General features: G+C 55.9%; 1 protein-coding gene across 8 annotated transcripts; it reads left to right on the forward strand.

The window, feature by feature from the left end:
- The first annotated feature begins 766 nt into the window (after positions 1-766).
- On the forward strand, positions 767-15,341 carry SLC12A9 (solute carrier family 12 member 9). Of its 8 annotated transcripts, none has more exons than XM_033192288.1 (15): positions 767-900; positions 2,209-2,431; positions 2,658-2,792; positions 4,045-4,176; positions 5,221-5,529; positions 7,188-7,295; positions 7,404-7,515; positions 8,247-8,404; positions 8,512-8,594; positions 9,408-9,571; positions 9,721-9,913; positions 10,070-10,244; positions 11,020-11,166; positions 12,319-12,360; positions 14,041-15,341. In XM_033192288.1, the coding sequence occupies exons 2-15, from the start codon at positions 2,251-2,253 to the stop codon at positions 14,925-14,927; spliced, it is 2,826 nt and encodes a 941-aa protein (XP_033048179.1). In that variant the 5' UTR covers positions 767-900; positions 2,209-2,250; the 3' UTR covers positions 14,928-15,341. The 8 variants fall into 8 exon arrangements, with proteins under 8 accessions (XP_033048179.1, XP_033048182.1, XP_033048187.1 ...); XM_033192291.1 differs by having other exon boundaries at positions 9,447-9,571; XM_033192290.1 differs by having other exon boundaries at positions 772-896.
- Positions 15,342-15,386: the final 45 nt, after the last annotated feature.

Genomic DNA, 15,386 nt, shown 5'->3' on the forward strand with positions numbered 1-15,386 from the left:
TTGTTCTAAAGTACCTATTAGCTCACTGAACTCACAACCTTAGGAGGGAGTTTCGAGTTTATGCCCATTTTACACGAGGACGCGTTGGCAGGCGGTACTGCTGTTCATGGGATCTGTAAAGAGTGAAAAAGGAGTCTCAGCTCGCAGTGGAGTTCACAGGCTCTAGGGTTTCTGCTGGAGGTGAGAACACTGTGCAGGGAGGCACAAAAGCGGGCATCAGATGGTGCAAAGCGACGCTGGGCCCAGCTCGGCGGCCAATGGCTCCCTCCGGTGGCCGAAGCGAAGAGCGCAGCTGGATCGGGCGCGAAGAGAGGATCCCCGCAGCCTGTCAGGGGCGAGGCTGGAACCCGGTGGAGGTTCTAGGGCTTTGAGAGGTTGGAGGACTAGGACTCCAGAAGTCCCCGAACGAAGCGGGCCGGAGTTCCAGGTGACGCCCCTGGCCCAGGTGTCGCAGCCCTGCCCACCTCCCTGCCGCCTTCCGCCGTCCTCACACGCCCCCTTTAGGAGGGTGGCTGCTCCCGGCGCCTCGGAGCTCGGACTGGGGTCCAGTCCCCGCGGCCACGATTGTTTGCACCTAAGTGATGGAGGCTCCGAGACCCGCGGCCCACGCCCGGCCGGAGACGCTCGTCTGCAGGGCTGCGTTGCAACCCCGGGCGCACGTGGAGCTGGAGCCGCGCAGGCTGGGGGAGCGCAGAGAGGGTCGGGCTTCCCCGGGCGCGCCCACGGGGCGGGGCCGAGGACGGGGACCAATGGCGCGCGAGTGCTGGTGGGGGTGGGGACAGGCTCCGGGCCTGGCATCCCGGTAGCCGCAGCTGTCTTTTCCGGCCCCGGTGCGCTCTCCGCCCCAGGCGGAGCCCCCCGGCTCGCGGGGATCCCCCGAGCGCTGCGTCCTGTGGGTGGGTGAGTGAGTGCCTCGCGGTCCCCGAGATGTGGGGTGCACCTGGCCGGGGAAAAGGAGATCTTGGCTCCTTCGCACCCCAGCGGGCGCAAAGGGGCAGGAGCCCGGGTTGGGGGAGGAGTAGGAGGACCCGGGGACCTTGTGTCGCTCTGTGGGAGCCGGTCTGTGTTTCTGTTTTGCTAGTCGAGGGGTGTGTTTGGGTTGGTAGAGTTTGTAGGAGGGTGCCTCGTGTGGATGGGAGGAATCTGGGGAGGCTAAGGCGAGGAGGAGGCGGCGGTTTGAGATGCGTTGAGGGAGAGGATTGACGGAGGGTGGGGTTTTGAAAGAGTTGGAAGTTTCTTGGGTGCGGTGATTGCATGGGGGGGCTTGGTAGGGGCAGCTCAGGACACCGAAGGAGAGGATGGGGAAGGCTGTCCTGCCCACAACTTACTTCCCTTTTGGGAGATTTGCTTCCTCTTGCATTGCTAGTTAAGGAAGGAGAGGCTGGAGAAGCCTGTGCCGTCAGAGTACCTTTGCCCCTTTCCAGAACCGGTGCCATCCCTAGTCTCAGGGAAGGGGTGGCCCCCAGGAGCCAGGAGTGGCCCTGAAACCCTTCCTGACAGGTTTGGGGTACCAGTTTTTTTGTGGAGCAGTGGCTGGTACCATTTGCAGCCCCATGGGCTCTTTTTAGTTGCCGGTAAGCAGGGTGTGGGTGCGTTCCTGTTTCCTTGTGGTTGTGTCTTTTTTTGTTTTTTTCTTGAGACAGGGTCTCGCTCTGTCACCCAGGCTGGAGTGCAGTGGCGCGATCTCGGCTCGCTACAGCCCTACGCCTCCAGGACTCAGGCGATTCTTGTGCCTCAGCCTCCCAAGTAGCTGTGATTACAGGCATGCACCTGCATGCCTGGCTAATTTTTTTTGTTTGTTTGAGACAGTCTCACTCTGTTGCCCAGGCTGGAGTGCAGTGGCGCGATGTTGGCTCACTGCAACCTCTGCCTCCTGGGTTCAAGCAATTCTCCTGCCTCAACCTCCCAAGTAGCTGGGATTATAGGCATGAGCCACCACACCTGGCTACTTTTTGTATTTTTAGTAGAGACGGGGTTTCACCATGTTGACCAGGGTGGTCTCGAACTCCTGATCTCAGGTGATCCACCCACCTCGGCCTCCCAAAGTGCTGGGATTACAGGCGTGAACCACTGAGCCCGGCCAATTTTTGTATTTTTAGTAGAGAGCAACTCTCTCTTTTGGGGAGGCTTGGGGTGTTTGATTAGTGGTCTTTGGGGGTGAATGGGCTCTGTGGGGCTGCTTTTGATGCAACATAATCTCCTTTGCAGGTCACCTAACCCATTTGTGGCTTCCTCTACCTGTGCTCAGCCATGGCCAGCGAGAGCTCGCCTCTGCTGGCCTACCGACTCCTGGGGGAGGAGGGGACTGCCCTCCCTCTCAATGGGGCCGGGGCTCCTGGAGGGGCATCTGCCCAGAAGCTGTCCACCTTCCTGGGTGTGGTGGTGCCCACTGTCCTGTCCATGTTCAGCATAGTTGTTTTTCTGAGGATTGGTGAGTGGGTTCTGGGGCGGGTGTGGACTGACTGTAGTGTGGGAGGACATGATGGGGACTGGGATGAGAGTAGGAAGGGGACCCAAGAGAAGTGGTTGGCTAAAGGGTTTGGGGAGGGGCTCCCCTGTGGGCTTGCATTTAGCTCCACCCTGGAGCTCTGCAGACCCAGAGGGTGGGGGATATGGGGTGTGAGCCCCTGTGACCTAACTCGCTGCTCCTGCCTCAGGGTTCGTGGTGGGCCATGCTGGGCTGCTGCAGGCTCTGGCCATGCTGCTGGTTGCCTACTTCATCCTGGCGCTCACCGTCCTCTCTGTCTGTGCCATCGCCACCAATGGAGCTGTGCAGGGAGGCGGAGCCTACTGTATCCTCCAACATCGATGGACTGGGATCTGGGCTGTTCTGTCTGCTAGGGAGGGTGTGGAAGGGGCCATTACCTTTGTTGGCTCAGGGGCGAGACAAGTGTTTTTTTTCATTCTTGAAATTTTTTGCCGGGCGCGGTGGCTCACGCCTGTAATCCCAGCACTTTGGGAGGCCGAGGCGGGCGGATCACGAGGTCAGGAGATCGAGACCATCCTGGCTAACACGGTGAAACCCCGTCTCTACTAAAAGTACAAAAAAAAAAATTAGCTGGGCGTGGTGGCGGACGCCTGTAGTCCCAGCTACGTGGGAGGCTGAGGTAGGAGAATGGTGTGAACCCAGGAGGCAGAGCTTGCAGTGAGCCGAGATCGTGCCACTGCACTCCAGCCTGGGCAACAGAGCGTGACTCCGTCTCAAAAAAAAAAAAAAATTTTTTTTATGCTGAGTGCAGTGGCTCACGCCTGTAATCCCAGCACTTTGGGAGGCTGAGGTGGGCGGATCACTTGATGCCAGGAGTTCAAGACCAGCCTGGCCAACATGGTGAAAACCCGTCTCCACTAAAAATACAAAAATTAGTTGGGCATGCTGGCACTTGCCTGTGATTCCAGCTACTCGGGAGGGTGAGGCACGAGAATTGCTTGAACCTGAGAGGTGGAGGTTGCAGTGAGCCAAGATCGCATCACTGCACTCCAAGCTGGGCAGCAGAGCAAGACACTGACTCCCAGACTGTAGTGCAGTGGCGCCATCATAGCTCACTGCGGTCTTGACTTCCTGGGCTCAAGTGATCCTCCTGCCTCAGCCTCCTGAGTAGCTGGCACTATAGGCATGAACCACCACCCCTGTTTAATTTTTAAATTTTTTGTAGAGATGGAATCTTGCTATGTTTCCCAGGCTGGTCTTGAATTCCTGGCCTCAAGTGATCCTCTTGTCTCAGCCTCCCAAAACACTGGGATTACAGGCGTCAGCCACTATGCCTGGCCTGGCAGGGCAAGTTTTAATAAATGTGCAGCAGGCAGGCTCGTATAATGAAGGAGATCAACATTGCCCTACACGTTAATGCCAATTTCTAGTCTAACAATCTCATCTGTTAGGCAGTGATTGTTTTACAGATGCAGAAACTGGCACTCAGAGGGTATGAGTGACTTGTGCAAAGCCACATGGCTGGGGCCTGGCTGCACTCAGGTTAAGTGCTTGGAGCTATGGCAACTTCCTCACGTCCATTTCAGTCTCTTTTCCCTTAATGCTTCCACTTTCAGTCATGATCAGCCGCACATTGGGGCCCGAGGTCGGGGGCAGCATTGGGCTCATGTTCTACCTGGCTAACGTCTGTGGCTGTGCCGTCTCCCTGCTGGGACTGGTGGAGTCTGTGCTTGATGTCTTCGGGACCGGTCTGTGCTCTGTCTGATCTGGGCGGTGCTGCGGGTTTGCAGGGTCTGGGAGTGTGGGATCATGAGGGAGAAGGTCCTCTACAGGAGAGGGGCAGACTGAACCGTTACCTTGGCTTTCTGGAGCTTCTGCTGTGTGGCCAGCATCGTGCAGGAGATGTGGCCATCCTTGAGATTGTCCTTGCCTGCAGGGAGCTAGCCGTCTAATCGGAGAGACCAGGCTAAGATTCTTAAAATTGACAGAGACCACCAGGGAGAGCTAAGATGCTGGGATGGAGCTAAGAGGGAAGTGGGGAAGGTGGTCTCTCTGACAGCAGGTGGGTAGAGGGGGGCTTGTCTTGCTTTGGGTCATGGTTGGGGCTGGGTACCTTCTTTTTTTTTATTTTTTATTTTTTTATTTTTGAGATAGAGTCTTGCTTTGTTGCCCAGGCTGGAGTGCAGTGGTGCGATCTCCCCTCACTGCAACCTTTGCCTCCTGCGTTCAAGCGATTCTCCTGCCTCAGCCTCCTGAGTAGTTGGGATTACAGGCACTCACCCCCACGCCTGGCTAAGGATTGTATTTTCAGTAGTGACGGGATTTCACCCTGTTGGCCAGGCTAGTCTCGAACTCCTGACCTCAAGTGATCCACCTGGCTCAGCCCTCCCAAAGTGTTGGGATTACAGGTGTGAGCCCTGGCGCCCTGCCCCCGCCTTTTTTTTTCTTTTTTCTTGAGGCAAGGTCTTACTCTGTCACCCAGGCTAGAGTGCAGTGGTACCATCTTGGCTCAATGCAACTTCTGCCTCCCGGGCTCAAGCGATTCTGCCACTTCAGCCTCCCAGTAGCTGGGACTACAGGCATGCCTCCCCACGCCTGGCGAATTTTTGCAGTTTTTGTGGAGTTGGGGTTTCACAATGTTGCCAAGGCTAGTTTTAAACTCCTGGACTCAAGTGATCCTCCCACCTCGGCCTCCCAAAGTGCTGGAATTATAGACGTGAGCCACCCACCATGCCCGGCTGGTGGGGTGCCTTAGGATCGGGCCTTCTAACTCTGTCCCTACCTCTTTCCAGATGCCACAGGGCCCAGTGGGCTCCGGGTCCTGCCCCAGGGTTATGGCTGGAATCTGCTGTATGGCTCCCTGCTGCTGGGCCTTGTGGGTGGGGTCTGCACCCTGGGAGCTGGCCTCTATGCCAGGGCCTCATTCCTCACATTCCTGCTGGTCTCCGGCTCCCTGGCCTCCGTGCTCATCAGCTTTGTGGCTGTGGGGCCGAGGGACATCCCCTTGACCCCTCGGCCTGGCCCCAATGGCTCCTCCCTGCCACCCCGGTTTGGCCACTTCACCGGCTTCAACAGCAGTACCCTGAAGGACAACTTGGGTGGTGAGCTGGGCACTGCCGTGGCAGGAATCTCGGGGTGAGGGGTGGGCAAGCGTCAGGGCTGGGCCCTTAAAAATCTCTGGATGAGCACAGCTGTCAGAGAGAATGGTGGGCAGGAGGTCTGGACTGCAGAGCAGTGCAGTTTAATTCAGGCCTGTCTAACATGTGTTTGGCCGGCGGGGCAGGAGGAAGCCCACAAAACAGTCCCTGCTTTAGAGGAACTTGTGTTCTAGCTGAGGAGAGACGTGCATTTAGGAATCAGTTAAATAGCACAGTAAGGCCCAGCATGACTTTAACAGATCAGGATTTCCCAGGAGTGGAGAGAGGGAGGCCTGATTATGGGCTGGGGAGGGCAGGAGCTGGGGAGCTGGAGGTGGCCTGAGATAGATGGGTGGGGGATTCAGTTAGGAGCCGGGAACAAAGAGGGAAAGCATCTCAGGGAGGAGCTGGAGACTGGGTGTGGGGGCTCACATCTGTAATCCCAGCATTCTGGGAGGCTGAGGCAGGAAGATCACCTGAGGTCAGGAGTTTGAGACCAGTCTGGCCAACATGGTGAAACCCTCTCCCCGTCTCTACTAAAAATACAAAAATTAGCTGGGCACACTGGCTTGCACCTGTAGTCCCAGATACTCAGGAAGCTGAGGGAGAATTGCTTGAACCCGGGAGGTGGAGGTTGCAGTGAATCAAGATTGCGCCATTGCACTCCCGCCTGGGCGACAGAGTGAGGTTCTGTCTCCAAAAAAAAAAAAACAAAAAAAACACCAAAAACCATAAAATAAAAATACAAAAATTAGCCAGGGGCAGTGGTGCATTCCTGTAGTCCCAGCTACTCAGGAGGCTGAGGCATGAGAATCGCTTGAACCCGGGAGGCAGAGGCTGCAGTGAGCTAAGATCGCCACCACTGCACTCCAGCCTTGGCTTCAGAATGACATTCCGTCTCAAAAAAAAAAAAAAAAAGGCTGTGTGCGGTGGCTCACGCCTGTAATCCCAGGACATTGGGAGGTCGAGGTGGGTGGATCACCTGAGGCCAGGAGTTTGAGATCAGCCTGGCCAACATGGTGAAACCCCATCTCTACTAAAGTTACAAAAATTAGCCAGACGTGGTGGCGGGCACCTGTAACCCCAGCTACCTGAGAGGCTGAGGCAGGAGAATCGCTTGAACCAGGGAGGCAGAGGTTGCAGTGAGTTGAGATCACACCACTGTACTCTGGCCTGGGTAACAGAGCGAGACTCCGTCTCAAAATAAATAAAATAAATACAAATTAAAAAGTTAGATGGGCGTGGTGGTGCACACCTGTAGTCCTAGCTACTTGGAAGACTGAGGCAGGAGGATCGCTCTAGCTCAGGAGGGAGAGGTTGCAGTGAGCTACGATGGTGCCACTGCACTCCAGCCTGGGTGACAGAGCGAGATCCTGTCTCTAAATAAATAAATAAATAAAAGAGTGTGGATTAGGGTCTGGAGGGAGGAATATCAGAGCATTAGGGGGACTTGGCAGTGTGTCTGACTGACCCAGGGCCAGTGCAGGGGCAGGCTGGTGTCTTAGTGAGTGCAGTGCAGGGGAGGCAAGGGGACTGTGGGAATGTGCGGAGAGGGTGGCTAAGAGGCCTGGATCCCTGAGAGGGATGCTGATGCCCCCTCCTCCCTGGGACGACCCTCCTAGCTGGCTACGCTGAGGACTACACCACAGGAGCCATGATGAATTTTGCCAGCGTCTTTGCTGTCCTCTTTAATGGCTGTACAGGCATCATGGCTGGGGCCAACATGTCAGGTGAGAGTCCCTGCCTGCTGCCTCCTGGGGGTTTGGGGCTGCCACCGTGAGGGACCCAGGGGGACGGTGGGAGGGCCGACCTCGCTCTCTCTGCTCCCCCCTCTCCAGGGGAGCTGAAGGACCCCAGCCGGGCGATCCCTCTGGGCACGATCGTCGCTGTCGCCTACACCTTCTTCGTCTATGTCCTGCTTTTCTTCCTCTCCAGCTTCACCTGTGACAGGTGTCTGGGGAGGGATGGGGGTGGAGTGTCGAACAAGATTGGTGCATCTGGGTCACCAAGGGAAGCACAGGCTGGGGGACTGGGGAGCAGAAACCCAGCTTGTTGGAGTGGAGGGAAAATAGGGGGAGGGTGGCTACCGGCGATTGACAACCTGTAGCCAGCAGCTGCCATGGACCCAGTACTGTTGTAGGCACTTAGCTTGCGAGTGAGGGTGGGTAGTGGCTTTCTACTCAGTTTGCATTTCCACAAATATTTGGCCTTTTGTGCATATACCATTAGGTATGACAGGTGGGTACAGTGGCTCACACCTGTAATCCCAGCACTTTGGGAGGCAGGAGGATTGCTGGAGCCCAGGGGTTCCAGACCAGCCTGAGCAACATAGCAAGACCCTCCCCCCAATACAAAAATTAGGCAGGTGTGATGGCAAATGCTTGTAGTCCTGGCTACTTGGGAGGCTGAGGTGGGAGGATTGCTTGAGTCCAAGAGGTCGAGGCTGTGGTAAGCTGTGATTACAGCACTGCACTTTAGCCTGGGGGTTGGAGTGAGACCTTGTCTCTTAAAAAAAAGAGAAAGGAATGACCACTGAGTGATTAAATCCAAGGCCGCCCAATGAATACCAGGCGTATCCCTTTAGCACATTTGATATCTGAGTCTGATCCTTAAGATCAGGGCTGGAGATTTTCCTACCCCATGACGGTGATCATCTGTGTCCAACTTTCCCTCCTTCCTAGGACCCTGCTGCAGGAAGACTATGGGTTCTTCCGCGCCATCAGCCTGTGGCCCCCACTGGTGTTGATCGGAATCTATGCCACCGCGCTCTCAGCGTCCATGAGCTCGCTCATTGGCGCCTCCCGCATCCTCCATGCCCTGGCCCGGGATGACCTCTTTGGTGGGTTCTCTGCCTCCTTGCTGGCTCGGAGCACGCCCTCCCTTCTCTGTTTGTCCATCACCGTTAGGCCCCGGCTGATGTGTCTGCTGTGGATTCTGTTTTTCTAGGAGTGATCTTGGCGCCGGCCAAGGTTGTATCCCGGGGCGGAAACCCCTGGGCGGCTGTACTGTATTCTTGGGGCCTGGTGCAGGTGAGCCTTCTTCTTCAAGGGGCCCTTTCCCTCACCCCACCAGCTGGCAGGATGGGGGCGCAGTTAGATGCAGGCTGGAAGACAAATGCAAAGGCAGATGTGTATGCACTTGGCGGTGCACTGGCACTCTGCAGCGTTCACTGGCACTTTGTCGAGTTCACCAGCACTTTGCAGGTTGCCCCAGTGCTTTGCAGGGTTCATTGGCACCCTGGGGGGGTTCACTGACACTTTTCGGGGTACATGGGCATTTTGCAGGGTTCACTGACACTTTGTGGGGTATATTAGTATTTTTCAGGGTTCACTGGCACTTTGTGGGGTGCCCCAGCACTTTGCGGGATTCACTGGCACTCTGTGGGATATACCAACACTTTGTGGGGTTCACTGACACTTTGGAGGTTTGGTGGCACTCTGTGGGGGTGCACTGGCCCTTTCTGGGTTTCACTGACACTGGGGGTACACTGGCACTTTGCAGGGCTCATGGGCAGTTTTCAGGGTTCATTGACACTTTGGGGTGCACTGGCCCTTTCTGGGGTTCATTGACACTTTGGGGTGCGCTGGCATTTTGCATGGTTCACTGGTACTTTCCAGGGGTTCACTGACACTTTGGGGGTACACTGGCACTTTCTGGGGTTCATTGACACTGGGGGTGCACTGGCACTTTTGGGGTTTAGTAGTATTTTGGGGGTTGGGTTCATTGACACTTTGGGGGTTCACTGGTGCTTTGCAGGGTTCACTGGCACTTTCTGGGGCTCATTGACACTTTGGGGGTACACTGGCACTCTGGTGTTCACTGGCATTTTGGGGGTACACCGGCACTTTGGATCAATGGCACGCCTCTTGGCCCCTGCCCAGCTGGTGCTCCTGGCGGGGAAGCTGAACACGCTGGCTGCCGTGGTCACTGTCTTCTACCTGGTGGCCTATGCCGCTGTGGACCTGTCCTGCCTGAGCCTGGAGTGGGCCTCGGCCCCCAACTTCCGGTGAGAGACTCAGAAGCCTTTGTCCCCAGAGAGAAGAAGGAAGGAATAGGAAAACCGGGAGGACTCAGGCTCAGGCGTGGGGTTGGACACAGCAGCCTCGGGTGCGGCCAGCCCTGAGTTTCTGTCCCTCCTCCCCTCCATGCCCGCAGCCCCACTTTCAGCCTGTTCTCTTGGCACACCTGCCTGCTGGGGGTAGCCTCCTGCCTGCTCATGATGTTCCTCATCAGCCCTGGTGCGGCCGGTGGCTCCCTGCTCCTCATGGGTCTCCTGGCTGCCCTGCTCACCGCGCGAGGAGGCCCCAGCAGCTGGGGCTATGTCAGCCAGGCCTTGCTTTTCCACCAGGTATCCCCGGGGAGCTGGCGGGGTGGTGGGGAGATGGGAGGTGATCAAATAACCCCCTCTCTCTTTGGCTGGAGTTGGTGTTCCCGTCCAGGAGGGGCTGAACAGGGCTGTGTATTTGATCCTGCCACTTCCCCATCACCTCACCCATGTACCCAGGTGCGTAAGTATCTGCTCCGGCTGGATGTCCGGAAGGATCACGTGAAGTTCTGGCGGCCCCAGTTGCTGCTCCTGGTGGGGAACCCCCGGGGCGCCCTGCCTCTGCTGCGGTTGGCCAACCAGCTTAAGAAGGGGGGGCTCTACGTGCTGGGCCACGTCACCCTGGGAGACCTCGGTGAGCTGCCCTCCCACTCATTCACTCATTCCCATCCTTCTTTCCCCCTACTTTTTTTTTTTTTTGAGATGGAGCTTCGTTCTGTTGCCCAGGCTGGAGTGCAGTGGGATGATCTTGGCTCACTGCAACCTCCACCTCCCAGGTTCAAGTGATTCTCCTGCCTTAGCCTCCTGAGCTGGGATTACAGGCACACACCACCATGCCCAGCTAGTTTTTGTATTTTTAGTAGAGAAGGGGTTTTGCCCTGTTGGCCAAGCTGGTCTCGAACTCCTGACCTCAAGTGCTCCACCCACCTCGGCCTCCCAAAGTGCTGGGATTATAGGCATGAGACACCATGACCAGTCCCCCTCCCCTTGTTTTTTTTGAGACAAGGTCTTGCTCTGTCACCCAGATTGGAGGGCAGTGGTGCCATCATAGTTCACTGCAGCTTCAACCTCTTGGGCTCAAGCAATCCTCCTGCCTTGGCCTCCTGAGTAGCTGGGACTACAGGTGTGAGCCCCTAGGCCTGGCTAATTTGTAGAGATGAGGTCTCTTTATGTTTCCCAGGCTGGTCTGGAACTCCTGGCTCAAGCAACCCTCCCACTTTGGCCTCCCAAACTGCAGGGATTATAGGCATGAGCCATGCATGACACCAGCCCCTCTTCCCATTTTATTTCCTTCCCCATGACCCCTTCAAGCAGCCATAGCCCTGCCTTGGCGCATCTGTGATTTGGACTCGAGGAGACATTGAGTTTGGCCAACACTGGCTACCTTCCTTTCCTTATCTTCTCTGTAGACTCCCTCCCCTCGGACCCTGTGCAGCCGCAGTACGGGGCATGGCTCAGCCTGGTGGACCGGGCCCAGGTGAAGGCTTTTGTGGATCTAACTCTCTCACCCTCCGTGCGCCAGGGGGCTCAGCATCTGCTGCGAATCTCCGGCCTCGGTGAGCTGCTCCTCCCTGGATGCCCTTGGCCCTCCTCTGTGGCCACTTCACATCTCTGCTCCCCTCCCCTAGAAAGTCAGCTACAGATTGCAAACTGCAAAAGGACCTTATAGTCGAGAGCAGATAAGAGAGTGCTCAAAGATAATAGCCTCAGACAGTGTGTGATAAAGTCTAGTAGGAGATGCTAGGGACTGGTGATGCTGTTGCGTTTTTTTTTTTTTTCTTTTTTTCTTTTTTTTTTGAGACGGAGTCTCGCTCTGTCTTGCCCAGGCTGGAGTGCGGTGGCACGATCTTGGCTCACTGCAGCCTCCGCCTTCCAGGTTCAAGTGATTCTCCTGTCTCAGCCTTCCGAGTAGCTGGGATTACAGGCGTGTACTACCACGCCTGGCTAATTTTTGTATTTTTAGTAGAGATGGGGGTTTCACCATGTTGCCCAGGCTGGTCTTGAGCTCCTGACCTCAGGTGACCCACCTGCTTTGACCTCCCAAAGTGCTGGGATTACAGGCACCTGGCCTTTCTTTCTTTTTTTTTCTGACCCCAAAATTGGGGCATGGGCACTGAAGAGTGTATTTTTGGGGACGATGGAGCATTATTTGAGTCTCCAGCTGCCTTATCAAATCAGATGGTTTTTAACCACCAGCGTTCAGAGGAAGGCATGCCAGCCACTATGCACTGATATGGCCGGCAAAGGTTTTGCGGAGAGATGGTAATTCAGCCAGGCTTTGAAAGGTGTTGGGATGTAGGAGATGTAACATGTCTCCCCCGCCCCACCCCGACCCGAAGCCACAAAGGATGCCGGAGGTTGTGTGGGGCGGACGCTTGTGGATGGAGCAGTGAATTCTCAGCTTTTAGCGCTGAGGCCACTGGGGTTATCTATGCTCAGTCACTGCCTTCTCCCTTAATCCCGGACCAGCACCTGTCACCAAAGTGCGTGCTTCCTTCTCTATTCAGAGTCTGGCTGAAAGTTCAACAGTGTTGGACATTTGCCCAGTTCAGTGTAAATCAGAACCCTGGGAAATACTCAGGAGGCGGCATGACTAGTTTATTTTGCAAGATCAGCTGGAGTTCACACCTGCTGAGATGTGTTGGGGTGTCACCAAGCATCACTGACCCACAGAGCGTCTGAGAGCCTGGTCTTCACTTTTTGTGCAGAGACCACAATGCTCATGAAAGTTTTCCTGTGGAAGATACCAGGTCGGTACAAAAGCAATTGCGGTTTTGCTTTTTTTTTTTTTGGACAGGGTCTCACTCTGTTGCCCAGGCTGGAGTGCAGTGGCATGATGTCGGCTCACTGCAACCTCTGCCTTCCGGGTTCAAGTGATTCTCCCATCTCAGCCTCCCAAGTAGCTGAGACTGCACATACACGCCAGCATGTCTGGCTAATTTTTGTATATTTTTAGTAGAGATGGGGTTTCACCACATTGCCCGGGCTGATCTCAAACTTTCGACCTCAGGTGATCTGTCCGCCTCCGTCTCCCAAAGTGCTGGGGTGCCATTTTAATGGGGAAAAAAACCCGCAATTACTTTTGCACCAACCTATTCCAATAAAAGGAAAAGTATTTTCTTTAAATGGTGGATTCTCCTATCATAGAAAATTTGACTTACGGGTTGAGCAATGTTTGCTTCATGAGAAGGGGTCTTGGAAGAGGTCTCCGCGTCTCCCTGTAAACTCAGCCTGGTTCAAGGGTGCAATTATCCGGTTCCACACGGGTTGTTCAAAAATTAAGAACCAAGAGCTTGTCAGCAGGGACTTGGAGCATTGTGGTTGGCACATGCCCAGCTTGGTGGCTCAGAGTGTGGCCTCTCATGCTGGGTGGAGGCAGATTGCGTTGACCTACCTGCCCCGGTACCTACCAGCCGTGAGCCGGTGGGCAAGTGACTTCATCGCTTGGTGCTTTGGGTTCCTTATCAGTAAAAAGAGGAGGCTAAATAGTACCTACCTCATAGCATTACTTCAAGGTTCAAATAAGTTAAAATACAAAGTGCTTTCTACAGGACACAGCCCCTGGTAAGCGGATACCATGCAATGAACCACCACGATTAGGGTTTTGCAGTAAACTCTACTAGGGTTAGGGTTTACTGCAGTAAACATACTGGGTAGCCCTGGTTCTTTTTTTTTTTTTTTTTTTTTTTGAGATGGAGTCTTGCTGGAGTCTCACTCTGTACAGTGGTGTGATCTCAGCTGACTGCAACCTCCACCTTCCGGTTTCACGCAATTCTCATGTTTCAGCCTCCTGAGTAGCTGAGATTGTAGGCACCCACCACAATGCCTGGCTAATTTTTGTATTTTTAGTAGAGAGAGCATTTCACCGTATTGGCCAGGCTGGTCTCAAACTCGTGACCTCAGGTGATCTATGTGCCTCAGCTTCCCAAGATGCTGGGATTACAGGTGTGAGCCACTGCGCCCTGCCTGGTCCATTTTCTCATCTTTCCATAGCAGAGTCTGGGACACTATTACCCTGGGGATTCAGGTCATCAGCTTGGCTGATCAGGGTGTCTGGTTTGCACAACTGAGTCAAACTCACATCTCCTACCATGAAACAGATGCCCCACTAGAAGCCGGGAGTGTACAGTGTCCTACTCTCTCCGCAGAATTGGAGTGCTCATTAGTGGCAAGAATCCTAATGCGAACTTTGCCTGTTTAAGTGGAGGAGATTAGTCACTGAGATAATAAAATAAATGCATGTGAAAGTGTTTAGGAAAAATGAAAAGTCATTATGCAAATGTGCAGAATGTTGCCGTGAGAGCCCGTACACAGTGGGAGTGTCATACCTATGGCTGACACACATTGCTGTCAGCGTGTGGGAGCGTGGTGTAAACTTAGCCTGTGAGCCTGACTCCTGTCTGTTCCTGCCTTCCCCGCTCTGCCCCCAGGTGGCATGAAGCCCAACACGTTGGTCCTGGGTTTCTACGATGACGCCCCACCGCAGGACCATTTCCTGACGGACCCGGCTTTCTCTGAGCCTGCAGACAGTACCAGGGAGGGCAGTTCCCCAGCTCTGAGTACCCTGTTCCCTCCTCCCCGGGCTCCTGGGAGCCCCCGGGCTCTCAGTCCCCAGGACTACGTGGCCACGGTGGCCGATGCTCTCAAGATGAACAAGAATGTGGTGCTGGCCCGGGCCAGTGGGGCCTTGCCCCCTGAGCGGCTGAGCCGGGGGTCTGGGGGCACTTCTCAGCTGCACCACGTGGACGTGTGGCCCCTCAACCTGCTGCGGCCCCGGGGAGGGCCCGGCTACGTGGACGTCTGTGGCCTCTTCCTACTGCAGATGGCAACCATCTTGGGCATGGTGCCCGCTTGGCACAGCGCCCGGCTCCGGATCTTCCTGTGCCTGGGGCCTAGGGAGGCGCCTGGGGCGGCCGAGGGGCGGCTGCGGGCGCTGCTGAGCCAACTGAGGATCCGGGCTGAGGTGCAGGAGGTGGTGTGGGGCGAGGGGGCCGGGGCTGGGGAACCCGAGGCGGAGGAGGAAGGGGACTTTGTGAACAGTGGGCGGGGAGATGCGGAGGCAGAGGCCCTGGCACGCAGCGCCAACGCCCTGGTTCGGGCCCAGCAGGGGCGTGGCACAGGAGGAGGGCCAGGTGGGCCGGAGGATGGGGATACCGAGGGCCCCACCACAGCCCTCACCTTCCTGTACTTGCCTCGGCCGCCCGCCGATCCCGCCCGCTACCCCCGATACCTGGCGCTACTGGAGACTCTAACCCGAGACCTGGGCCCCACGCTGCTGGTTCATGGGGTCACCCCAGTCACCTGCACTGATCTCTGATGCCCCTGCCTCCAGTGCTGGGTAGAGAGGGCCCAGGCAGGTGGCCCATCCCGATCCTGAGGAGGAGGAGAAGGAGGAGGAGGAGGAGGAGGAGGAGGAGGAGAAAAGCACTGTGTCCCGTGGCCTTGCCCTTGGGATGTGGAGCCCAGGGGAGGTTTGAAGGGGATCATGCCACCTCCTTTGGCAGAGGCACTCCAGCACACTAACTCTGGGTGCCTGTCCCCACCATGCAGGGGAGGGAGTCCGAAGCCTCCCTTCACTGGTGCCTTGATGCTAGGGGCCAGGCCTCCATGACTCTGGGCTACCTCAGTTTCCCCATTTTGGCCAGACTCACCGACCCACTGGGGTGGTGATGTTTTCGTTCTGTTTTATTTTTCTAACTCTGCTGACCATGAATAAAAGACCAAAACACTACAGGCTGGCTGAGCAGTGCTGGTGGGTAGCTGAGAGGGAGCGGGT

Source organism: Trachypithecus francoisi, unplaced genomic scaffold, assembly GCF_009764315.1.
Source record: "Trachypithecus francoisi isolate TF-2019V2 unplaced genomic scaffold, Tfra_2.0 Lachesis_group4, whole genome shotgun sequence".
NCBI classification, from domain to species: Eukaryota; Metazoa; Chordata; class Mammalia; order Primates; family Cercopithecidae; genus Trachypithecus; species Trachypithecus francoisi.

What these genes read in the sequence shown, in the direction of transcription:
- SLC12A9 (XM_033192288.1), top strand. Translation starts at nt 2,251, where the DNA reads ATGGCCAGCGAGAGCTCGCCTCTGCTGGCCTACCGACTCCTGGGGGAG. An exon ending in GGCTGGGGCCAACATGTCAG is followed by an intron (nt 7,296 to 7,403) that starts GTGAGAGTCCCT and finishes CCCCCTCTCCAG; the next exon opens with GGGAGCTGAAGGACCCCAGC. An exon ending in CGTCACCCTGGGAGACCTCG is followed by an intron (nt 10,245 to 11,019) that starts GTGAGCTGCCCT and finishes TCTTCTCTGTAG; the next exon opens with ACTCCCTCCCCTCGGACCCT.